At 42.2% G+C, this 26,621-nt stretch overlaps 1 protein-coding gene across 1 annotated transcript in view; it reads right to left on the reverse strand.

Annotated features, from left to right (window-relative positions):
• CFAP61 (cilia and flagella associated protein 61) overlaps positions 1-26,621 on the reverse strand; it is a 252,242-nt gene that overhangs the window by 147,288 nt on the left and 78,333 nt on the right. Inside the window, exon 12 of the mRNA XM_060032942.1 lies at positions 23,825-23,964. Within this exon, the coding sequence (XP_059888925.1) occupies positions 23,825-23,964 (140 nt within the window). The remainder of the gene's footprint in view (positions 1-23,824; positions 23,965-26,621) is intronic.

Genomic DNA, 26,621 nt, shown 5'->3' on the forward strand with positions numbered 1-26,621 from the left:
GACTATACTACCCATAGCAATCTACAGATTCAATGCAATCCCTACTAAACTACCAATGGCATTCTTCACAGAATTAGAACAAAAAATGTTACAATTTGTATGGAAACACAAAAGACCCCAAATAGCCAAAACAATCTTGAGAAAGAAAAACGGAGCTGGAGGAATCAGGCTCCCCAACTTTAAACTATACTACAAAGCTACAGTAATCAAGACAGTATGGTACTGGCACAAAAACAGAAATACAGATTAATGGTATGGGACAGAAAGCCCAGAGATAAACCCATGCACATATGGTCACAGAATTTATGACTAAGGAGGCAAGAATATACAATGGAGAAAATCAGCCTCTTCAATAAGTAGTGCTGGGAAAACTGGACAGCTACATGTAAAAGAATGAAATTAGAACGCTACCTAACACCATACACAAAAATAAACTCCAGATGGATTAAAGACCTAAATGTAAGACCAGAGACTATAAAACCCTTAGAGGAAACATAGGAAAAACACTCTTTGACATAAATTACAGCAAGATCTTTTTTGACCCACCTCCTAGAGTAATGAAAATAAAAACAAAAATAAAAAAATGGAACCTAATTAAACTTAAAAGCTTTGCACAGCAAAGGAAACCATAAGCAAGACGAAAAGACAACCCTCAGAATGGGAGAAAATATTTGCAAATGAAGCAATGAACAAAGGATTAATCTCCAAAATATACAAACAGCTCATGGAGCTCAGTATCAAAAAAGCAAACCCAATTAATAAATGGGCAGAAGACCTAAATAGACATTTCACCAAAGAAGACATACAGATGGCCAAGAGGCACATGAAAAGATGCTCAACATCACTTAGTTATTAGAGAAATGCAAATCAAAACTACAATGAGGTATCACCTCACACCAGTCAGAATGGCCATCTTCAAAAAATCTACAAACAATAAATGCTGGAGAGGGTGTGGAGAAAAGGGAACCCTTTTGCACTGTTGGTGGGAATGTAAATTGGTATAGCCACTATGGAGAACAGTATGGAGGTTCCTTAAAAATCTAAAACTAGAACTACCATATGACCCAGCAATCCCAATAATGGACATACACCCTAAGAAAACCATAATTCAAAAGGACACATGTACCCCAGTGTTCATTGCAGTACTATTTACAATAGCCAGGACATGAAACAACCTAAATGTCCAATGATAGATGAATGGATAAAGAAGATGTGGTACATATATACAATGGAGTATTACTCAGCCATATAAAGGAAAAAAGTCGGGTGATTTGTAGAGATGTGGATAGACCTAGAGACGGCCATACAGAGTGAAGTAAGCCAGAAAGAGAACAACAAATATTGTATATTAACGCATATATGTGGAATCTAGAAAAATGGTACAGATGAACCTATTTGTAGGGCAGGAATACAGATGTAGACGTAGAGAACAGACATGTGGACAGTGGGGAAGCAGGGGGGGACGAACTGAGAGATTAGGTTTGACATAAATACACTACCATGTGTAAAATAGATAGCTAGTGGGAACCTGCTGTACGGTGCAGGGAGCTCAGCTTGGTGCTCTGTGATAACCTAGATGGGTGGGAGGGAGGTCTAATAGGGAGGGGATATAGGTATACACATAGCTGATTCATTTCATTGTACAGGAGAAACTAACACAACATTGTAAAGCAATTTTATTACAATTAAAAAAAATAAAATTAAAAATAATTTTAAAAGTACAAAGAATAAGGTTAAAAAAAATCACTGATTATACCCATTAACCAGACAACACAATGTCACACTTTAAATTTATTTAATTTAAAATGTTCAGCACCATGTTTTATGTCATATTTACATTGTACATAAAGCCAAATTCTTCTCCCAGTTTTCAAAGTATGTTAAGAAGTTAAAAAAATTAAACTGAACCCAGGCGGGCTTCATGAGTCTCAAAATTCTTACTAATTTTATTTTTGATTTCGTGTTTTTACGTGAAGTCAAGTAGGACAGTGGAGCACGTCCGGGGCTTGGAGCCTTGGTTCACACGTGGTACCCACCTCGCACCAGCACCCGTGATGGTTTCTCCCCCATCTGTACCTTGCCCCTGGCACCTCCCCGACCCTGCCCTGTGACTGCTGCCACCCTCTGCCAGGGGTGACGACTGGGTTGCATCGGGGAGCCCCATGTTGAACCATCCCGCTCCACCCTCACTGGGGTCCTGGACACGGGCATGGGGAGGATCGAGGTCAGGTGTGTGCTCCTGGAGTCTAATCAGAGCAGGGTGGTGGCCGTCCTCACCGAGGGTCCCCACCCAGGGCAGGCAGTGCCATGCTGTGTTCGGCAGGCAACTCAGTGTGGAACTCTAGCCCACCCCGTGCCCAGGTATGTAGGGCATGCCGGTGCCTGTTTGCCACGGGATGGAGCCGTGGGCCTATGTGAGGGGGAGATGACCTCTCCACCTTAGGCTGGAGCCCCACATTTTCGTTTTGTAATGGGCCCTGCATACGATGTAGGGTTCATATAATGCATGCTCTCCAGTCATTGGGGTGTTATTACCAAATAGAGCAGGGCTACTCCTCCTACTATTAATAAAGTGAAATACTCTAACCTACTTAGCTTTCACTTGTAGTGAATATTTGTGCTTACATTTTAGTGCATGCTTCCGTTCTATGGACAACGCGGCATATTTGCTAAGCACAATCTACATCTATAATTAACTGATAGAAAGATGATCAATTTACTATCACATTAATAATACAAATAGTATGAGCAATTTTTAAGTGTAAGGTAAGAACTTGATTCTGATATGGCCACCTTATGCCAAAATCTAGTTCAGATGAATTAAAGATATAAATGTAAAAAACAAGACCACAAAAGTACTAGGAAAATACCCAAGGGAATTAAGACCATATGTTCACAGGAAACCATGTTCGTAGCAACATTATCCATAATAGTTCTCAAAATGGAAAGAACCCAAATGTTCAACTTCTGAAGGGATAAACAATATGTGGTCTATCCATACGCTGGAATATTATTCAGCCACAAAAGGGAATGAAGTACTGACACAGGCTACAGCAGGGATGAACCTTGAAAAGTGAAAGAAGGCCACATAGTTTCATTCCATTTATATGAGATGCCCATAATAGGCAAGTGTACAGAGACAGGATGTAGATTAGCTGCTGGGGGCTGGGGGGGACAAGGGGACAGGGGTGATTGCAGCATGGGTAAGGGGTATCCTTTGGGGTGATGAATTGAGAATGTACTAAAAACAACAGAACTGTACACTCTGAGTGGGTGAATTGTATAGTGTGAATTATACCTCAATAAAGCAGTTACAAAATACACATATATACAATACCAAAGAAAGATGAAGGGAAAAGGACAGGGGAATGGCAATGAAGAGTCAAAAGAATAAGCTGGGGCAGCACATAATATCAGGTAAGTTAGACCCCAAGGCAAAAAGCATTATGAGGAAAAGAGGGTCTTTAACTATAAAAGTAAAAGTTCACTAGGAAGATATAACAATATCAAATCTGTAGAGATCTAACAATATAATTTCAGAATACTGAATTAAAAAACTGACATACTATGACAAGAATAAGACGAATTCCACCATCACATTGCTAGAGTTGGGGACACTTTGCTCACAAATTGGTATCGGGCAAAAGATTTAAAACACTGTTGAAGATCTGGATAAAGTTAATCTAAAGGATCTTGCTTCTCCCAAATGAAAACACCTGGCCCTCTACCCGTCCTCTCGCTCTTACCATCCCGGAGCCTCTGGCAGCTTAGTCAATGGCTGCTCCATCCTTCCTGTGGTTCAGGCCCAAACCCTTGGCTTAGTCTTGGCTCTCTTTCTTGCACGCCTCACTTCCCGGCAGCACGTCAGCTGGCTCACCCTGAAAATGCGCCCAGAACCAACCACTTCTCATGACCTTGGATGCTGGCGCAGCCACCAGTACCTCTTGCCTGGCTGTTGCAGCAGCACCTTGATGGCTCTTCCTCACTCCCACCTCTGCCGCCCGACACTCATCCTCAACAAAGCAGGTAGAGTGACGCTTACAAAATGCCAAGTCGGTACTTCCCTGGTGGTGCAGTGGTTAAGAACCCGCCTGCCAAGGCAGGGGACACGGGTTCGATCCCTGGTCTGGGAAGATCCCACATGTCATGGAGCAGCTAAGCCCGTGCACCACAACTACTGAGCCTGTGCTCTAGAGCCTGCGAGCCACAACTACTGAGCCCGTGCACCACAACTACTGAAGGCCACACACCCCAGAGCCCGCGAGCTGCAACTACTGAAGCCTGTGAGCTCTAGGGCCTGCATGCCACAACTACTGAGCCTGCATGCTGCAACTATAGAAGCCCATGTGCCTAGAACCCGTGGTCCACAACAAGAGAAGCCACCGCAATGAGAAGCCCATGCACTGCAATGAAGAGTAGCCCCCGCTTGCCGCAACTAGAGAAAGCCCCAGGGCAGCAACGAAGACCCAACGCAGGCAAAAATAAATAAATAAATAAAAAGCTAAGTCAGATCGTACCACTCTTCTACTCAAATCTCAGTAAATGCAGGGTTCTTAAGCTCTTTCATGCCAAGGACCCCTCTCAGAAAAGTGTTTTTAAATGCACAAAATAAAATATGTAGGATTACTCTCTATGGCCTCATTAAACGACATGACTCAGCAGTGATCTAATAATCTCCATACTTTTGCTGTATAAATGAGCATAGGCCTTAAGCAACATTTGCAGATATCTGCAAATCCCATGATATGACAGGATAGGAAAATACCTGTTGTTTCAATGGAAGAGAAAGTTACAGGTGCTACTGATACTATTGTGGTTGGTTGCCTACTTTTACAATGGAAGGAAATGCTAGATTTTAGTTAAGCCTTAATAAAAATAAAGATGCGGTTTTCTCCTGAATTCTCCCCGTGGACCAAGGTTAAGGGCCTCAGCAATGATTCCCAAAGTCCCAGGATGGCTGAGCACCCCTCCTCTGACTCACCTCATATTTTTCTCCATAGTACTTCCTACCTTCTATTTATTTTGTTCATTGCTTGTCCCCTCTCACTAAAGTAAAACTTCATGAGGATAAGAATTTGGGTCTGTTTGCTCACTGCTGCCTCCCCTTGGCCAGACCAACACCTGGCACATAGTAGGTGCTCAAGCAACATCTGTTGAATGAGTGAATTATACAGCTTGCATGTAGACGGCCAGAGCATTTCCCCCAGGCTTCTGTGCATGACAAACGCTTCAACTGAGTTATTAAGAGTGTTGGGGGAGCCACTGTGCTGGCCTTTGCTCTCTGGGTTGTGGGCATCGTCCCCCTCCACCCTACCCTCCCCAAGCCAGGCTCACAGCTCAGACCACATCATGGTCCACTCTGAAAGCCCAGGGCTCTTCCTAGCGCACAGCAGTGCTCACATGTTCAAAGGGAAAGGGGCCATTTTACTGCCAAGTATCACAAAAACTCAAACGTTATTTCGTTAGTTTGTACTTGAAAATCTACTGTCGATTAGGGAACACAACCATTTTGTGTTATATTGTGAAGCTCTCACCTCTGCTACTTACATTTGCCAAAGAAGAGTATTTCACAATTTACATGAAAGTTCCTGGACTTTCAGGGGAGGACTGAGCAGCAGCGGCATGTCTGTGCCCTGCTCTAAGGCCATGCCGTCCAGTCTGGAGGCCACAAGCCACACGTGGCTGCTGAGCGTTGAAAGGTAGCATCTCTGAATCCAGATGTGCTGTCCATGCAAGATACCCACTGAATTCTGCAGACTTGGCCCCAAACGAGAATGCAGACGATCTCATTGATACTTTTTTATACTGATTATACTTGAAAGCAATAATATTTTGACTACAAAGCGTTAACTGATAAATATTACAATTAGTTTTGCCTACTTCTTTTTGATTTTTAAATTACTGAGGCTATTAGAACACTTAAAATCACATACTCTGCGGCTCACTCCGTAGTTCTACTGGAAAAGGCTGCTCTCTATTGCTTCGTGTTTGCCTCTGAACGCTATTTTTCAATTGTTTTCTGCTTAGCTCAAAAAGCAGAATGTAGTTTTGCTCCACAAGTGACCTCTTCACCAGGACTCTAAGGCAAGTGGCTGGTGTGGATACGACCTGCTTACACATCAGGAGCCTGTTAGTTCTGCTTTTACCAGGAATAAGATGAGGAGGACCTAGAGACGGCAAAAGGGAAACCGTGGCAATAGGTATGCGTCCTAATTGCTTTTATGTGGCAATTGACAGGAGCACCCAGAAAAAGAGAAAATATGCATAAGAAACAGATCCTCAATTAAAATGCATGCCTTAAAAATCAACGATTCGAGCGGCTTTATTGAGAATGACTCAGTCAGTCATTCTGACTGACTCAGCCAGACGCTGTCTCAACATTCGCTCGTGCCCAGCATGTCCTGGGTGTTGGGAACAAGACAGTCCACAAGGCCTGCCCTGTGGAGCTGACCTACTATTGATTCCAGAACTATCTTCAGAGAAGTAATTCTGAAATCCCTTCAAATTTTAAATGATGAGAATGAGGTTAGAAATGGACGGGTGTTACGCAGACCTCAGTCTGTGTTTTAGCCATAGAGGGCCTCTGGAAAAATAAAATGACTTCAAAAGAAAGTTGTAGCACAAACTAACTCAACATTGTAAAGCAATTATACTCCAATAAAGATGTTAAAAAAAAGTTGTAAGGATGCTTAGTATTTTATTCTCAACATGTGTGATCCTTAATTAAAATGAAATTTTCTTGAATATACATGGATGTCACACACACACGCACACACCAAAAGGAGACTGCATTTATTGTCAAATTATCGAGCAGCTATCTTTATTTCTTGCCATATTTTCAGATAAATCATAAAGATTAAGAATAGTCAATTGAGGGTTTACAAAATGATGTCAAGACCTTCTGTGGAATGAACTTTTAATGTGCTAAATAAATATCCAAAGAGACAAGGTTCGTTTTGATGTTTACATGTCAGAATTGGGGCCTGGCGGGACTGAAACAGATGGCGGGCCCACCAGATACACCTAAACGTGGTCCCACTTTCATCTCTCCACAAGTTTGGAATGAGGAGTTTCTGATATTCATTCTTTCATTATAACCTCTATACTGAGCCCCTTCCCCTGTCCCAACACCAGGTGCGGAACCAGGAAGGAAACCACGCCCCCAGCTCCCACCTGTTATACAGGTCGCCTTGCACGACCTTCCTGGAAGTGAACACGTGCTCAGTCACCAGGATGGTTTAGCCATTCTTTCCTCAAGGGCTCACACGTGGTTCTAAAGCCACCTTGAATCAGAGAGGCACTTTGCTGTGGCTGTCCTCATCCATCCACAGGGCTTCCTCCAGCCACAGAATAAGCAAGGTCTCCTGAGGGGTCCTGCGTGGGGCTCCCATGTTTCCTGACCCTTCCTCGTGGTCCTTCACCTCCCCACGGCACTACTCTCTCACACGTCCTCCCTCTGATGTGCTTGGATGCCTGGGGAAATCTAGCCTCTCCAGGAAGAAATGATGTCGCCCTTGCCCACTGGTCCCTTCTTGGGTCTGGAAAGTTTTGATTCCCAGGAGTTTTTCTTCTCCTGCTTTTGGCAGACTCTGGCCTCAAAGGTCAGAATTTATAGCATTTAATCAGACTACATGCATAACAAAACAGAAAATCATACACAAAAATAGAAGGGAAAAGATTTAACAGTTGATTTTTCGACCCTAAGTTGAACGAATGCATGATTTTAGACACCTAGCAGTCTATGTGTGTATCGTCCCTCGGCCTTGCAGAATATAGGGCAATTTTTTGATGCCAGTAAATTAAAACTAAATGATGGAAAGAATAAAAAGTAATTTGAGTCTTTCTGAATTCCAAAGGGGTGATCTATGTAACAGAAACATAAAATAATTCGACAGCCATCAGCATTTCAGTTTAATCCGAACAACAAAACAAAACAATAACCACAAAATAAAGTTTCTCTTGCCTTCTCTTCAAGGAAGCTGATTAAAAGCACAAGAAAGACTGATATCCCTAAAACACCCTCCGTGACAACATGAGCCCAAAATAGGTATAACGGTGACGTCCTAGAAAAAGGTGACAACCAGGCATGAGTGAGTCACCCACGGAAAAACACATAAAACAAAAATACTGAGGGAAGGAAACATTTAAAAGCCAACTACCTAAGGGCATTTTTATTTGCTGAGCAAAGTTGACAATTGGTGGTATGACTCAACTTAGCTGTCAATATTTATTCACAGAAAATCATTTCTGGCACAGTAAATATCAGTTGGATGAGTAAGTTCTAAACATAGTCCCCTAAATTAAAAACGGCAAATTTCAGAAAAACATGGTTTGGAAGGGCAGGAAGATGGAATAAGTGGCTGGTTCACCCAAATGTGTCCTCTGCTCATGAATAAAGAAGGAGGAGAGCCGGGGTGATGATGAAGGACGGGCAGCAGAAGGAAAAGGAAAGAGGTTCTTGTACCACACTCCAGCCTCAGGTTACATGCGGAAACATCCCAGAGATCACTCAGTGAAGTCCAGCGTTAAAAAGCATTTAGTTTATGCACATTCCAAATGAAAGCTAACATAAATATTGAGAACCGTCCTCTCAAAGACCAGCAGCCATAAAGGAAACGAGAGGGGCCCTAGTGTGGAATCTGTTGACGAGAGAGGTGGCATTGCTAGCGACTGAGTTAGTGATTCGTCCCCGTGCTCAGCAGCATGGCCAAAGGGCAGGTGACAGACACAAATATAACTTCCCAAGAGAAGAGGAATGTGATCGGGTGGGAGACCAGGACACGAGGTCATGAAATTTAGAGTAAGCAAACTTAAGGGCATGAACGATCCATCCCAAATGTCAAGAGAAGTGAAACAAAAACAACGGAAGAACATGATGTATTTTAAAGCCACGGCAGGAAAAGCGTGGGTGTGGAGGGCCGTGCCCACCTGGCTGTTCCCCTGCCTCCCTCCCCCCCACCCCGCCGCGCACCTGCATCTCTCATCCCTCTTCGCGGTCACCCTCACGCTTACACACACTGTATCTTCTCGCTCTTCTTTCTTTATGTCTTTCTCTTCCACCTGGAGTGCAGGCACCATAAGGGCGAGGGTTTTTGTCGGTTTGGGTCACTTTTGCTTTCCCAGCACCTAGGATGGGGGCAGGCACACCCTGCACACTCAACGTCAAGAACAGGGTGAATGAGGGGGGCGTGGGCCTGGGGCCTCTGGGAAAGAAAGCCCACCTGCTGCCAGCTCCCCCCTGTGGTGATCACAGGTGTCAGCCATCAGGCCGACATGAGGGACGCCAACTTCATGCTGGGGGACACGGGGGAAGCAGAGTGGACACGGAAAGAAGCCAGGACCCCGAAGGTTCAAACCCCAAAGCCCTGCCCATCTCCAGACCTCCCAGCTATGGAGGCCAATGACTGCCCTATGGCTGAAGCCATTCTGAGTTGGGGTTTCTTTTATTTCCAACTGAAAACATTTCCACTGATATTCTAAGTTTTAAAATTTCAAAAGATGGTTTTAGAAGAACTCATGCTGTGAGAAGCATGTTTATGAAAAGACAAGAATTAGATGCAATGTACAGCACAGGGAATATAGCCAATATTTTATAACTTTTATGGAATATAATCTATAAAAATATTGAATCACTATGTTGTATACCTGATACTAATGTAATACTGTAAGTCACCTATACTTCAATTTTAAAAAAAGAATTAGAAAAAGATAAGAGAAATTAAAGCATTACTTTGTATTAGATAAAAATCCACAAGACTGCCATTGTTCAAATATTCTTATAAAATCTAGGCCAGGGGTCTATTTATGCAATATAGAAGGGCCTTAAGAGCTCAACAGGAACTTGATTTAGATTCTTTCCAATACCAGAGTCTCTGGAGGGTTGCAGCCTTAAAGACAACGAAGGCTGACAGTGAAGGCAGACAACGAAGAAAAACAATGCCTTTCCAGGCGGACATTTGATTTTCCTCCCGGGTGCAGAGTGGGGTTTGGCAGCGCGTGGACTTCTAAGCCCGCTAGCGGCACCTGCCTCCCGGGTGGGACCCGCCATAACCCGACTGCGACCGGCTCTGCTTAATTTACTCCACGGAAGGCGGCACGTGGGAACCGGCCACCTGCCTCCAGTGCAGGCTGGGGAAGAGAAAAGGCCTCGGGCCTTGCGCCCCGACCCTGGGTACCGTTGGCTTGCACCTTAGACCCAAGGTTGTCACTTTCAGCACCAAGTCTGTCAGCTAGACGGCAGTCCAGCCGCCCACTAGCGCCGCCACCACCAGCTGCATCCCGGCCTTGGTGGAGGCAGCAGAGGGAAGGCGAGCCCCAGCCAGCCCACTGCAGCAGCACCTATAGCCCCAGTGTTTGGTGTTCAGGATTTCTGACCTCCATAGCTCCTTTTTTTCTTAGTCATTAAGACACCTGTACTGTCTACTAAAAATCACATTGATTGGCAGAGCTTCAAGATGGCGGAAGAGTAAAACGTGGAGATCGCCTTCCTCCCCACAAATACACCAGAAATACATCTACACGTGGAACAACTCCTACAGAACACCTACTGGACGCTGGCAGAAGACCTCAGACTTCCCAAAAGGCAAGAAATTCCCCACGTACCTGGGTAGGGCAAAATAAAAAAGAAAAAACAGAGACAAAAGAATAGGGACGGGACCTGCATCAGTGGGAGGGAGCCATGAAGGAGGATAGGTTTCCACACACTAGGAAGCCCCTTCGCGGGCGGAGACTGCGGGTGGCGGAGGGGAAAGCTTCGGAACCGCGGAGGAGTGCACAGCGACAGGGGTGCGGAGGGCAAAGCAGGGAGATTCCGGCACAGAGAATCGGTGCCGACCAACACTCACCAGCCCGAGAGGCCTGTCTGCTCACCCGCCGGCGCGGGCGGGGCTGGGAGTGGAGGCTTGGGCTTCGGTCGGAGCACAGGGAGAGGACTGGGGTTGGCGGCATGAACACAGCCTGAAGGGGGCGAGTGCACCACGTCTAGCCGGGAGGGGGTCCGGGAAAAAGTCTAGAGCTACCGAAGAGGCAAGAGACTTTTTCTTGCCTCTTTGTTTCCTGGTGCGCGAGGAGAGGGGATTAAGAGCGCTGCTTAAAGGACAACTTCCCTGGGAGAACGCACGGCACGCCTCAGGCTGATGCAACATCATGTAGGCCTCTGCCGCCGCAGGCTCGCCCCGCATCCGCACCCCTCCCTCCCCGCGGCCTGAGTGAGCCAGAGCCCCTGAAGCAGCTGCTCCTTTAACCCCGTCCTGTCTGAGCGAAGAAGAGACGGCCTCAGGCGACCTACACGCAGAGGTGAGTCCAAATCCAAGCTGAACCCCAGGAGCTGTGCGAACAAAGAAGAGAAAGGGAAATCTCTCCCAGCAGCCTCAGGAGCAGCGGATTAAATTCCCACAGTCAACTTGATGTACCTTGCATCTGTGGAATACCTGAATAGACAACAAATCATCCCAAATTGAGGTGGTGGAATTTGGGAACAACGATATATATATATTTTTTTACCTTTTTCTCTTTTTGTGACCGTGTATGTGTATGCTCTGTGTGTGATTTTGTTTGTATAGCTTTGCTTTTAGCATTTGTCCTAGGGTTCTCTCTGTCCGTTTTTTTTGTTTTTGTTTTTTTCCTAGTATAGTTTTTAACACCTGTTATCATTGGTGGATTTTTTTGGTTTTGTTGCTCTCTTCTTTCTTTCTTTTTTTAAACTTTTTATTACTTAAAAAAATTTTTTTAATAATTATTTTTTATTTCAGTAACTTTATTTTATTTTACTTTATTTTATCTTCTTCTTTCTTTCTTTCTTTTTTTTCTCCCTTTTATTTTGAGCCGTGTGGATGACAGGCTTTTGGTGCTCCAGCCAGGCGTCAGGGCTGTGCCTCTGAGGTGGGAGAGCCAAGTTCAGGACACTGGTCCACAAGAGATCTCCCAGCTCCACGTAACAACAAACGGCGAAAATCTCCCAGAGATCTCCATCTCAACACCAACAACCAGCTTCACTCAATGACCAGAAAGCTACAGTGCTGGACACCCTATGCCAAACAACTAGCAAGACAGGAACACAACCCCATCCATTAGCAGAGAGGCTGCCTAAAATCATAATAAGGCCACAGACACCCCAAAACACACCACCAGACGTGCACCTGCCCACCAGAAAGACAAGATCCAGCTTCATCCACCAGAACACAGGCACTAGTCCCCTCCACCAGGAAGCCTACACAACCCACTGAACTAACCTTAGCCACTGGGGACAGGCACCAAAAACAACAGGAACTACGAACCTGCAGCCTGCGGAAAGGAGACCCCAAACACAGTAGGTTAAGCAAAATGAGAAGACAGAGAAACACACAGCAGATGAAGGAGCAAGGTAAAAACCCACCAGACCTAGCAAATGAAGAGGAAATAGGCAGTCTACCTGAAAAAGGAATTCAGAATAATGATAATAAAGATAATCCAAAATCTTGGAAATAGAATGGAGAAAACACAAGAAACGTTTAACAAGGACCTAGAAGAACTAAAGAGCAAATGAACATAGATGAACAACACAATAAATGAAATTAAAAATTCTCTAGAAGGAATCAATAGCAGAATAACTGAGGCAGAAGAACGGATAAGTGACCTGGAAGATAAAATAGTGGAAATAACTACTGCAGAGCAGAATAAAGAAAAAAGAATGAGAAGAATTGAGGACAGTCTAAGAGACCTCTGGGACAACATTAAACACACCAACATTTGAATTATAGGGGTCCCAGAAGAAAAAGAGAAAAAGAAAGGGACTGAGAAAATATTTGAAGAGATTATAGTTGAAAACTTTCCTAATATGGGAAAGGAAATAGTTTATCAAGTACAGGAAGCACAGAAAGTCCCATACAAGATAAATCCAAGGAGAAACATGCCAGGACACATATTAATCAAACTATCAAAAATTAAATACAAAGAAAAAATATTAAAAGCAGCAAGGGAAAAACAACAAATAACATACAAGGGAATCCCCATAAGGTTAACAGCTGATCTTTCAGCAGAAACTCTGCAAGCCAGAAGGGAGTGGCAGGACATATTTAGAGAGATGAAGGAGAAAAACCTATGACCAAGATTACGCTACCCAGCAAGGATCTCATTCACATTTGATGGAGAAATTAAAACCTTTACAGACAAGCACAAGCTGAGAGAGTTCAGCACCACCAAACCAGCTTTACAAAAAATGCTAAAGGAACTTCTCCAGGCAGGAAACACAAGAGAAGGAAAAGACCTACAATAACAAACCCAGAACAATTAAGAAAATGGTAATAGGAACATACATATTGATAATTACCTTAAATGTAAATGGATTAAATGCTCCAACCAACAGACATAGACTGGCTGAATGGATACAAAAACAAGACCCGTATATATGCTGTCTAAAAGAGACCCACCTCAGACCTAGGGACACATACAGACTGAAAGTGAGGGGATGGAAAAAGATATTCCATGCAAATGGAAATCAAAAGAAAGCTGGAGTAGCAATACTCATGTCAGACAAAATAGACTTTAAAACAAAGACTATTACAAGAGACAAAGAAGGACACTACATGATGATCAAGGGATCAATCCAAGAAGAAGACATAACAATTGTAAATATTTATGCACCCAACATAGGAGCACCTCAATACATAAGGCAAATACTAACAGCCATAAAAGGGGAAATCGACAGTAACACAATCATAGAAGGGGACTTTAACACCACACTTTCACCAATGGACAGATCATCCAAAATGAAAATAAATAAGGAAACACAATCTTTAAATGATACATTAAATAAGATGGACTTAACTGATATTTATAGGACATTCCATTCAAAAACAACAGAATACACATTCTTCTCAAGTGCTCATGGAACATTCTCCAAGATAGATCATATCTTGGGTCACAAATCAAGCCTTGGTAAATTTAAGATAATTGAAATCATATCAAATATCTTTTCCAACCACAATGCTATGAGACTAGATATCAATTACAGGAAAATATCTGTAAGAAATACAAACACATGGAGGCTAAACAATACACTACTTAATAACCAAGAGATCACTGAAGAAAGCAAAGAGGAAATTTAAAAATACCTAGAAACAAATGACAATGAAAACACGACGACCCAAAACCTATGGGATGCAGCAAAAGCAGTACTAAGAGGGACGTTTATAGTACTACAATCCTACCTTAAGAAACAAGAAACATCTCAAATAAACAACCTAACCTTACACCTAAAGCAATAGAGAAAGAAGAGCAAAAATACCCCAAAGTTAGCAGAAGGAAAGAAATCATAAAGATCAGATCAGAAATAAATGAAAAAGAAATGAAGGAAACGATAGCAAAGATCAATAAAACTAAAAGCTGGTTTTCTGAGAAGATAAACAAAAATTGATAAACCATTAGCCAGACTCAACAAGAAAAAAAAAAGGGAGAAGACTCAAATCAATAGAATTAGTAATGAAAAAGGAGAAGTAACAACTGACACTGCAGAAATACAAAGGATTATGAGAGATTACTACAAGCAGCTATATGCCAATAAAATGGACAACCTGGAAGAAATGGACAAATTCTTAGAAATACACAACCTTCTGACACTGAACCAGGAAGAAATAGAAAATATGAACAGACCAGTCACAAGCACTGAAATTGAAACTGGGATTAAAAATCTTCCAACAAACAAAAGCCCAGGACCAGATGGCTTCACAGGAGAATTCTATCAAACATTTAGAGAAGAGCTAACACCTATCCTTCTCAACCTCTTCCAAAATATAGCAGAGGGAGGAACACTCCCAAACTCATTCTACGAGGCCACCATCACCCTGATACCAAAACCAGATAAAGATGTCACAAAGAAAGAAAACTACAGGCCAATATCACTGATGAACAAGGATGCAAAAATCCTCAACAAAATACTAGCAAACAGAATCTAACAGCACATTAAAAGGATCATACACCATGATCAAGTGGGGTTTATCCCAGGATATGCAAGGATTCTTCAATATACGCATATCAATCAATGTGATAAACCATATTAACAAATTGAAGGAGAAAAACCATATGATCATCTCAATAGATGCAGAGAAAGCTTTCAACAAAATTCAACACCATTTATGATAAAAACCCTCCAGAAAGTAGGCATAGAGGGAACTTGCCTCAACATAATAAAGGCCATATATGACAAACCCAAAGCCAACATCGTCCTCAATGGTGAAAAAGTGAAACCATTTCCACTAAGATCTGGAACAAGACAAGGTTGCCCACCCTCACCACTATTATTCAACATAGTTTTGAAAGTTTTAGCTACAGCAATCAGAGAAGAAAAAGAAATAAAAGGAATCCAAATCAGAAAAGAAGAAGTAAAGCTGTCACTGTTTGCAGATGACATGATACTATACTTAGAGAATCCTAAAGATGCCAGAAAACTACTAGAGCTAATCAATGAATTTGGTAAAGTAGCAGGATACAAAATTAATGCACAGAAATCTCTTGCATCCCTATACACTAATGATGAAAAATATGAAAGTGAAATAAAGAAAACACTCCCATTTACCATTGCAACAAAAAGAATAAAATATCTAGGAATAAACCTACCTAAGGAGACAAAAGACCTGTATGCAGAAAACTATAAGACACTGATGAAAGAAATTAAAGATGATACAAATAGATGGAGAGATATACCATGTTCTTGGATTGGAAGAATCAACATTGTGAAAATGACTGTACTACCCAAAGCAATCTACAGATGCAATGCAATCCCTATCAAACTACCACTGGCATTTTTCACAGAACTAGAACAAAAAATTTCACAATTGTATGGAAATACAAAAGACCCCAAACAGCCAAAGCAATCTTGAGGAGGAAATACCAAGCTGGAGGAATCAGGCTCCCTGACTTCAGACTATACTACAAAGCTACAGTAATCAAGACAGTATGGTACTGGCACAAAAACAGAAATATAGATCAATGGAACAAGATAGAAAGCCCAGAGATAAACCCACACACATATGGTCACCTTATCTTTGATAAAGGAGACAAGAATATACAATGGAGAAAAGACAGTCTCTTCAATAAGTGGTGCTGGGAAACTAGACAGCTACATGTAAAAAAATGAAATTAGAACATTTCCTAACACCATACACAAAAATTAACTCAAAATGGATTAAAGACCTAAATATAAGGCCAGACACTATCAAACGCTTAGAGGAAAACATAGGCAGAACACTCTATGACATAAATCACAGCAAGATCCTTTTTGACCCACCTCCTAGAGAAACGTAAATAAAAACAAAAACAGATGGGACCTAATGAAACTTAAAAGCTTTTGCACAGCAAAGGAAACCATAAGCAAGATGAAAAGACAACCCTCAGAATGGGAGAAAATATTTGCAAATGAAGCAACTGACAAAGGATTAATCTCCAAAATTTACAAGCAGCTCCATGCAGCTCCACATCAAAAAAACAAACAACCCAATCCAAAAATGGGCAGAAGACCTAAATAGACATTTCTCCATAGAAGATATACAGACTGCCAACAAACACATGAAAGAATTCTTAGCATCATTAATCGTTAGAGAAATGCAAATAAAAACTACATTGAGATATCATCTCACACTGGTCAGAATGGCCATCATCAAAACATCTACAAACAATAAATGCTGGACAGGGTGTGGAGAAAAGGGAACCCTCTTGCACTGTTGGTGGGAATGTAAATTGATACAGCCACTATGGACAACAATATGGAGGTTCCTTAAAATCTAAAAATAGAACTACCATACCACCCAGCAATCCCACTACTGGGCATATACCCTGAGAAAACCATAATTCAAAAAGAGTCATGTACCACAATGTTCATTGCAGCTCTATTTACAATAGCCAGGACATGGAAGCAACCTAAGTGTCCATCAAGAGATGAACGGATAAAGAAGATGTGGTACATATATACAATGGAGTATTACTCAGCCATAATAGGAAACGAAATTGAGTTATTTGTAGTGAGGTGGATGGACCTAGAGTCTGTCTTACAGAGTGAAGTAAGTCAGAAAGAGAAAAACAAATACCGTATGCTAACACATATATATGGAATCTAGAAAAAAAAAAATGTCATGAAGAACCTAGGGGTAAGACGGGAATAAAGACACAGACCTGCTAGAGAATGGACTTACGGACTTGAGGATATCGGGAGGGGGAAGGGTAAGCAGGGACAAAGTGAGAGAGTGGCATGGACATATATACACTACCAAATGTAAAATAGATAGCTAGTGGGAAGCAGCCGCATAGCACAGGGAGATCAGCTCGGTGCTTTGTGACCACCTAGAGGGATGGGATAGGGAGGGTGGGAGGGAGGGAGACGCAAGAGGGAAGAGATATGGGGATATATGTATATGTATAACTGATTCACTTTGTTATAAAGCAGAAACTAACACACTATTGTAAAGCAATTATACTCCAATAAAGATGTTAAAAATAATAATAATTTTTATAGATTTTCAAAAAACAAACAAAAAAAGAGCATAGGGAAGAAGCCGGTTCTGATATCGTGTTCCCTTTATGAGCTGAACGATCCTACACTCAAAACTACCATTCCTAACATTTGTAAAGCTCTTTGTGTTTAGAACTTAAAGAATTAAAAATCTAAGCTTGCTCTAGAGAACAGTGACCTGCTGCCATGGCCACAAGAGAGACAGGAACAAGAGTAAAAGTGCAAAGGCTGGACACGCTGAGAACCGGGTGTGCAGTTGTCACTGGGCTGGCGACAAAACTCACAGCAACAAAGGAAAGCTCCCAATGAGGGTTCAGATGGGAATGGTGACAAAGGTCATGATCTTCTAAAGGCACAGAAACTACTTCGGTTTGTAAGTCTTTACTTTTTCAGAAAAGAACCCAGGTGTACATGATTTGCTCCAACTTTATACGTAAGTGATTAAAACAAAACAAAAACGAAGCTGACACTGCAAATGGTTGCAAAGAAAAACTAGGGCCATGCTGCAACCAGGACTAATTTCCAGACAAGTGTTGAAAGTCTCATCGTTTTAAAAGCTTAAACTTAATTGTTAATAAAAGCAATACACGTACATAGTGAATAAGAGAGAGAGTGTACAAGAAAAGAATATGACTGTGAATTAAGTAATTAAGCCACTAAGAACAAGACCACTACCTCAGGCAGACCCATGGCCCGACCCTGATCCCGTCATCTGGTTGCTCTCATCAGCGTGTATTTATTCATAAAGAGAAGCCCAAGTCGTAAGAAAATGCCACCAATACACTCTATGTAAGAATGCAGAGAGCATAAAGAACATTCTAATGAAAGTTTCACCTGAGTCATAGTAAAATTTAAAATCTCAGTGATTAAAAATTAACTACACTTTCTATTATGGAAGTAATGCATGCTCATAATTTTTTAAAAATCAAACATAAATGAACAACCCAATCTTAAAAAAGGGCAGAAGATATGAACAGACACCTCTCCAAAGTAGACATACACATGGCAAATAGCAAATGAAAAGATGCTCAACACCATAAGTCAGTATGGAAACGCGAATTAAAACAAGATACCACTACCCACCTATGAGAATGGCGAAAATTCAAAACACTGACAAATGCTGGTGAGGATGTGAGGAAACAGGAACTCTCCTTCGTTGCTGGTGGGAATGCAAAATGGTGGAGGACTTTGGAAGACAGTGAGACAGTTTCTTACAAAACTCAATATTCTTACCATACAATCTAAAGTTGTGCTCTTTGGTATATACCCAAATGAGCTGAAAACCTACGCCCATACAAAAACCTGCACATAGATTCATAATTGCTGAAATTCATAATTGCCAAAACTTGGAAGCAACCAAGCTGTCCTTCAGTAGTGACTGGATAAATAAAATGTGGTCCATCCAGACAATGGAATATTATTCAGGGCTAAAAAGAAATAAGCTATCAAGCCACGAAGAGACATGGAGGAACATTAAAATATTCATTACTAACTGAAAGAGGCCAATCTGTAAAGGCCACGTACTGTAGGATTCCAACTATGACATTCTAGAAAAGGCAAAACTATGGGGACAGGAGAAAGACCAGTGGTTGCCAGAGGCTGTGGGGAAGGAGAGAGGGATGGATAGGGGGAGCAGAGGGCATTTTTAGAAACTACTCTGTATGATAGTATGGTGGTGGCTACGTCATTGCACATTTGTCCAGACCCAGAGAGTGTACAACAGAAGAGTGAGCCCTCATGTAAACTGTGGACTCCGGTTGATAATGGTGAGTCCCTGTAGGTTCCTTGATGGTACAAATGGTGTTGCTCTGGTGTGGGATGTTAACTGTGGGAGAGTCTTTGGGGGGACTGGGGAAGGGGTCTGTAGGAACCCTCTGCACTTTCTGCTCAGTTGTACTGTGAGCCTAAAACTGCTCTAAAAAATAAAGTTTATTAATGAAAAAAATCAAACGGAACCGACAGACATAAAGCAAAGAGTACGTCGCCATCTACACCCCTCACGTCTCTGTCCTGCTCCTCAGAAGCGCAAAAGGTTAATAAATTCCCGTGGACCCTTCTAGAACATCTTTACATATGCAAGATAAAAACTAGATACGATGGTCCCCCAGTTTCCCTCTCCCCTTCTCCCTTTTAATAACTGAGTCAACTGAGTTTTTGCCGGGCGCACATCTGACCCTCCAGCAACTTGTGCCCCGGCCTCCCCCGCGGCTCGGCAGGGCCATGCAACCAACTTCCCGAGCACAGACTGTGACAAGAAGTGATGTAACTTCCGTAAGAGGACAGTCTTCCCCTCCCTTTCTCTTTGCACCCTTCCCCGTGGCTAACATGTGACTACGGTGCCCCAAGCCGGCTCACAGCACCAAGAGGAAAAGAGCTCACTCTGACGGTGGTCTAACACCTGTGTGCCCCATGGGCCCCTCTGACAGCCTGGGGATGCTCGGGACCCCTTCTCAGACGGATGCTTTTCAACGTGTAAAATCAAAGACAACAAATTATATCGAGTAGAGCTATCAAAATGTTTTTTAAAATGTGTGTTTTGGTAATATCTGTGCCTCCTCATCAATGCGTCAAGTAACAAGTTTTGGTTGAGAATAAATTTACTGAAATTTCAAAGTATGATGAGCATCCATGTTTTGAGACATCTGCGACAACCGTAAGGTGACAGGAGAATATCCGTGGCTTCCACGGGCTACAAAGTCACGGCTTCGCTGACACTTCTGAGGTTTGTTGCCTCCATTCACAGTGGAAGGACACGTCAAACTTCAATCAGAGGTTAGTAACAGAAAGATGTAATTTTTCTTCCCATCCAAATTCGCAGACCCCTGACTCTCCACACAGACAGTAGGTGAGACCCTTGCTCTATGAGATGGAGGAGCAATGAGAGAAGTAACTGGGTCCCTGGACAGCTTTGTGGGGAAAAGCCATGACTCTCCTTAGACCACCTGTTCCTGTCTGGACCACTGTGTGGTAGAGGCGGAACTGTCCTCTGGCTCAAGCCACTGTGCTTTAGGGTCTCTATGCTACAACAGCTTTACGCTGAAAACACAGCATAGGAAGCAATACGTGAGGCAGTTATGAGTTGGCTCTGGAAGCCGGCTGCCTTCGTTCCAGTTCCAGCTCTGCTACTTTCTGCTGTGAGCATTTTGGACTAGTTACTTAACCTCTCTGTGTTTCAGTTTCCTTACCTGTAAGATGGGGATAATAATAATGGTATCTAGCTAATAAGGTCACTGTGCGTAAAGACACATGGAAAGTGATTAAGAAAGTCCTTGAAACACTACAAACCTTCCATAAATGTAAGCTGTCATTACGATTATTACTATTATCATCTGACCCTTGCTTTTCTCACCATCCCAGCTATTATTCCATACAGTATGATATAGATCTGTTTTTATTTTTTCAAAATCTGCATAATAATGTACTGAATGAATATGCCAAAATTCATTTAACCATTCCCCAATTATAAAGTGATCATTTAGAAGGTTCCTCAAAGTTTCACTTAAAAGGCTAATATATCAATTATAGAGAAAGTTCTCTGAAACTACTCTACCAATCCCTTTGCCACAAGATTTTGTAACAGCTTTACTGAGGCATAATTTACATACAATTAAATATAACCATTTTAAATGCACAGTTTGATGAGCTCCATAATATTTTGTAAGAATGAGACTATGTGAATAAGACAGCTTGAAAAAGTTAAATTATAGAAAATGGACGGTATTGACATTGTTCCTGTAATAGATCTACTGTTCACTTTCTATTGATCGAGTTGGTCCTATTCCAAGATGGAAGTGTGGGGAGCAGCTCCATTGCCCATTTCTCCAGAAAAGCCTCCACATTTGTATAGGTGATGCACCCCTCCCCCACCCAGCCCTGAGCTTTGGGACCAGACCCAAGGATGCCAACCAGCAGCCTCTGCCCCGGTGATGGGTTCAAAGTCAGCCAGCAGAGGGCCAATCTGAGCCACTGAGATGCAGTAAGACTGCTGTGTTGGGGCTTCTGAACAGAAGCATCCCCACCACTCTTCACCTGGTGGACTTAAGTGATAAAGGGTCTGGAGCTACCTCACTCGTCCCGCAACCACTGTGTCTGAGAAGGGGTCAACCCGGAAGAGATAGATCCAACAGGGCTAATAATCCACGTATGGAACCTGAATTGCCCTCGGAGTCTTCCCTTGGTTCTGTGTAGTAATAAATTCTCCAGTTACTTAAGCCTATTTGATGGGTTTCAACCACTTGCTATATCCAAGGTTGGTATAGGAAAATTCCAAAATTTAGGCAATGTGAGAAAGGAAATTAAAAATCACCCACGACAGTCCTCCTACCACCCCGAGGCAACCACGGGCCATCTCTAGCGCCGCTAGCCGGGTTCCCCAGGAGGCAGCCTCACAGAGAGATCTGCATGCTGGGGGTGATGAGGGTGGCTCCTGGGACCCTCCACACCTATGGGGAGGGGCAGGGCAGGTCGGGGCAGAGGTGAAGATGGACTGCAAGCCACGGGGTCACAACAAATGCCCAGCTGACACCTCGGGGCGTCCTGGCCCTGGGAAGACCCTTCAGAGGTGTCCCTCCCCCAGCTCCACACACACAGACTAGTTGCTGGATGCAGGCTGCCCTCAGGAGGGTGGACCTTGGGCAAAGCCCTCTCTTCTGTCCAGGGCAGTCTCCTCGGCGGGGCACCCAGCTTTGAGCTGGTGGTGCCCACACATCCCGCAGGTGCGAAATTAGTCCTGAACGAGGGGGCCTGGGCGGCATGAACTACATCTGCACGTGTCCTTTTAGTCTACTTTGTTCATGCATTTTTTCCTTCTTTAGAAATTTTGGTCATATTTAAATGCTGTTTCATTTGATAGGTTTTCTACCCTAACATTACATTCTGAGCATTTTCTAATCATTAGATAGTTTTAAAATGAACTGTAAGCATAGTTATAGATTACTTCCTATAGGTACCATAAAGTATTTAAACATTCTCTTACTACTGGATGTTTGGAGTATTTCCAATGTTCTTTAATCCTCAGATGTAAATTTTTGTTTGCATCTCTGCAACAAGTTTCTTAGGCTATGTTTCTAGGAGTGGAAGTAAAGAGTGAAAAAATATAAACTACCTTAATGTTCTGGCCAAACTGCCCTTTGAAATTTTATGTCTATTTACATTCTGACAAGAGTTACATTTTTCTCATTAGAATTGAATGTTTCTATATTCTAATTCTCGCCAACTGACCAAAAATGATGTCTCATTCTTGCTTTTGTTTCTTTTCCCTTATTAGCAATAAGTTTGAAGATTTTTTAATACCCACTGATTTTTTGTTTCTTTCATATGCAAACAGTCTGGCCATTTGTGTGGGGGGGTTAGTTTTTCTATTTTGGTGTTAAATAGTCTTCTAATTGATTTATTAAAGCTCTTTATATATAAAATATACCAACCTTGTGTCTGTTATATTTGTTAAAAATATCCTTCCACTAGTCAGCTGCATTTTAATTAAATTAGAGTGGTTCTGAAGTTTCATATAGTAAAAAAAAAAAAAAAAAAAATCTTAATTTTTTTCTTCCATGTTCTAAAAAGACCTTCCCCATCCTGAGGCACAATCAAGTTCAATCTTCACTCACACTCCTTGTCTAGAACTCAGCGTCCTTCCTCAGGAAAGCTTCCTCTGACTGGGCTGCATCTCCCAATGATACGTCTCCATAGTCCCACAGACCCACTGCTGGTACACCCATCGCAGATGCAGTTTTACTTTTACAGGAGTGTTTATAAGCTTTGAAAGGATGTGGGACAACCAGTAGGCTGTTCATTGCTGTATTCTCAGAATCTGGCCCAGAACCTAGCACTGTAGGTAACAGTTTCTAATTTTTAACTATTGCAATATCTACATTTAACTCTTCGATCACTTGGGAATCTATTTTACTGTAGAATATGAAGAACATTTCTGTCTTTATTTTGTCCCACCATTTACAAAATAATCCTTCCTTTTCTCACTGTAACACAAATGCCATCATATACATCAGTCTATAATACCTTTACACACAGACACACGTTCAATTCTTACTCTATTGGGGTCTGCAGTGGGACTCTTTCTTGTGTTACCTTGTTCCAGCCATAGGAATGTCAACATGGCTATTGTTCTGACTATTTTGGAGTTAGATTATGCTCTAATATCTGACTAGACCAGCAACTTTCACCATGACTCTTCCCCTAAATGGACTGGTTAAAATCACTTGATCAAGTCCTCCGCCAATAAGACAATTTTAAAAATAAATCATTAAATTAAAATGTCACGGAGCTCCTGTTCCATTCTCTTTTTTAAATTTCATGGACTATCTTTTGGCCAAACGCGCATCTGCTTACTTGAGCAATCCTGCCCGATGGAAGACGTAGAGGTCCTGGTCCAGGGTGCAGTTGTTGAAGGGGACAATCTTCACGAAGTTCTGTATGAGGGCAAACTCAGGGGTGAGATGTGGCAGAGAAATGATGCAGAAGTTCTTGTCCTGGCGTGATTGGAGACCAGATACAAATCATTTATCACTAAACAAGTTCCTGCCATAAAACACTAAATAGGAGTAAAATGTGTAAAGGAGATGGTATTCAAGTTAAAGATTCCTATCATTTGGAAAGTAATCAGAAAATTCAGGGGATAAGCAATTGCAAGAATATGGAGAAGGGCTTCCCTGGTGGCGCAGTGGTTGAGGGTCTGCCTGCTGATTCAGGGGACATGGGTTCGTGCCCCGGTTCGGGAAGATTCCACATTCCGTGGAGCAGCTGGGCCCGTGAGCCATGGCCACTGAGCCTGCGTGTATGGAGCCTGTGCTCCGCAACGGGAGAGGCCACAACAGTGAGAGGAACGCATACCGCAAAAAAAAAAAAAAAAAGAATATGGAGAAAATATCTGTGTTTGACTGAAACCCGAATAAAGGCATATTGTGAATCATAGGACCCATTCAGCACAGCTCTTTTCCAGAAGTACAGTTTTAAACTAAGGATGTTTGCATTTGCAAATTCACTTGTATCCAGGAGTGATGAGGCTGCTCAGTTTCATGGCAAAGGCCCTGGGTTTACCAAGTAATGCTGCACCAGCCGCCAGCCGTGGGCCCCACCTCTGTGAGATGAGAGCGTGGTGCTCCAGGCCTTTTCTGCTCTAAAGTCCTGTGATTACACATCAATGGATGTCTGTGTATTTTATCAGGGCACAGTCCCACTTGGGTGATGAGATCTAAGGGCTGGTTAACCTGGGCAGTGGGATCTGCGTGTCCTGACCTGTATCTGTGCTGTCCAATATGCTGGCCAGGAGCTGAGTCTGGCCACCGAGCATTTGGAATGTGGCTAGTGATACTGGGGAACCGAATTTTTAATTTTATTTCATTTGATTAAATTTACATTTCAAAACTGATACTTGGGAACCCTCCTACGTTGTTGGTGGGAATATAAATTGGTGCAGCCACTATGGAGAACATTATGGAGGTTCCTCAAAAAAGTAAACAAACATAGAGCTACCATATGATCCAGCAATCCCACTCCTGGACACATACCCGGACAAAACTCTAATTAAAAAAGACACATGCACCTCAATGTTCACTGCAGCACTATTCACAATAGCCAAGACATAGAAAAAATCGAAATGTCCATTGACAGATGAATGGATAAAGGAGATGTGGTATATATACACAGTGGAATACTACTCAGCCATAAAAAAGAACGAAATAATGCCATTTGCAGCTACATGGATTGACCTAGATATCGTCATACTAAGCGAAGTAAGTCAAAAAGAGAAAGACAAATACCAAATGATATCACTTATACGTGGAATCTAAAACGTGACACAAATGAACCTATGTATGAAACAGAAACAGACTCACAGACATGGAGAACAGGCTTATGGTTGCCACGGGGAAGGGGGTGTGGGGGAAGGTTGGACAGGGAGTTTGGGGTTAGTAGATGCAAACTATTACATATGGAATGGATAAACAACAAGGTCCTACTGTATAGCACAGGGAACTACATTCAATATCCTATAATAAACCATAGTGGAAAAGAAAAAAATAATAAAATAAAAACTGATACTCAGTTCAGTTATTGGAAAAGTTTTATGTATGTTTAGAACAATTTGGGTATGTGAATCTACTCATTCAACTGTAAATTTTACAAAATCTAGAAGCAGAGTGAGGATTTCTGATGACAATTTAGTGCTCGTATAGAGATGTGCCCTAAATGTAAAATACACATTGGATTTTAAAAACTGAGAAAATGGATGTACAAGATCTCATTAATACTTTGCATACTGATTACATATTAAAATCATTAAATTTTGGACATATTGCATTAAGTAAAATATATTATTAAAACTGATTTCACCTGTGTCTTTTTACTTTTTTTTTATAATGTGGCTGCTGGAACATTTAGAGTTTGTTGTCTATGGGACAGTGCTGCCTTGGACTGTCTGTGCTCCTCACGTCCACCGTGACCCTCTGCCAGGTGCCTGCAGAAGCAGCTTGCTCTTCCCAGAGCTAATTTGTCCCTTTGGCATCTCACCTCCTCCTGAACCCTGTGAAGGCCTTGCCTGGGCGAATCCAAAACCCTGGGGACACATGTGCAACCCAAAGGAGTGAATCACTCTTTCACCTGATCTTCCTTCTTTCTAGCAAAACAACACAGCTCCTTCTGGGGAACTTGCGAGTCACGTTGTCGAAATACTCAAGCTGAAAATAAGGACCAAGTGCCAAGCCCTGGGGGGCTTCCTCTGGGAGAAATGAGTAATTCCTACCATATGATCCAGCAATCCCACTCCTGGACATATACCCAGACAAAACTCTAATTCAAAAAGACACATGCACCTCAATGTTCATCGCAGCACTATTCACAATAGCCAAGACATAGAAACAACCAAAATGTCCATTGAGAGATGAATGGATAAAGGAGATGTGGTATATATACACAATGGAATACTACTCAGCCATAAAAGAGAATGAACGTAATGAGTTGCTTCAACATGGATGGGAAGGATTAAGGATGAAGTAACGAAGGTATTTTGTTTCTGTCTCCCCATATCCTGAAATAATTAATTAAAAAGTAAACATGTCTTTTACTACCTTAAAGCCAGCATTGCTTTTGTAATAATACTGAAGATCTGTCTCTGCATGGACTTCAAAAT

This window comes from Delphinus delphis, chromosome 15, assembly GCF_949987515.2.
Source record: "Delphinus delphis chromosome 15, mDelDel1.2, whole genome shotgun sequence".
Lineage (NCBI taxonomy): Eukaryota > Metazoa > Chordata > Mammalia > Artiodactyla > Delphinidae > Delphinus > Delphinus delphis.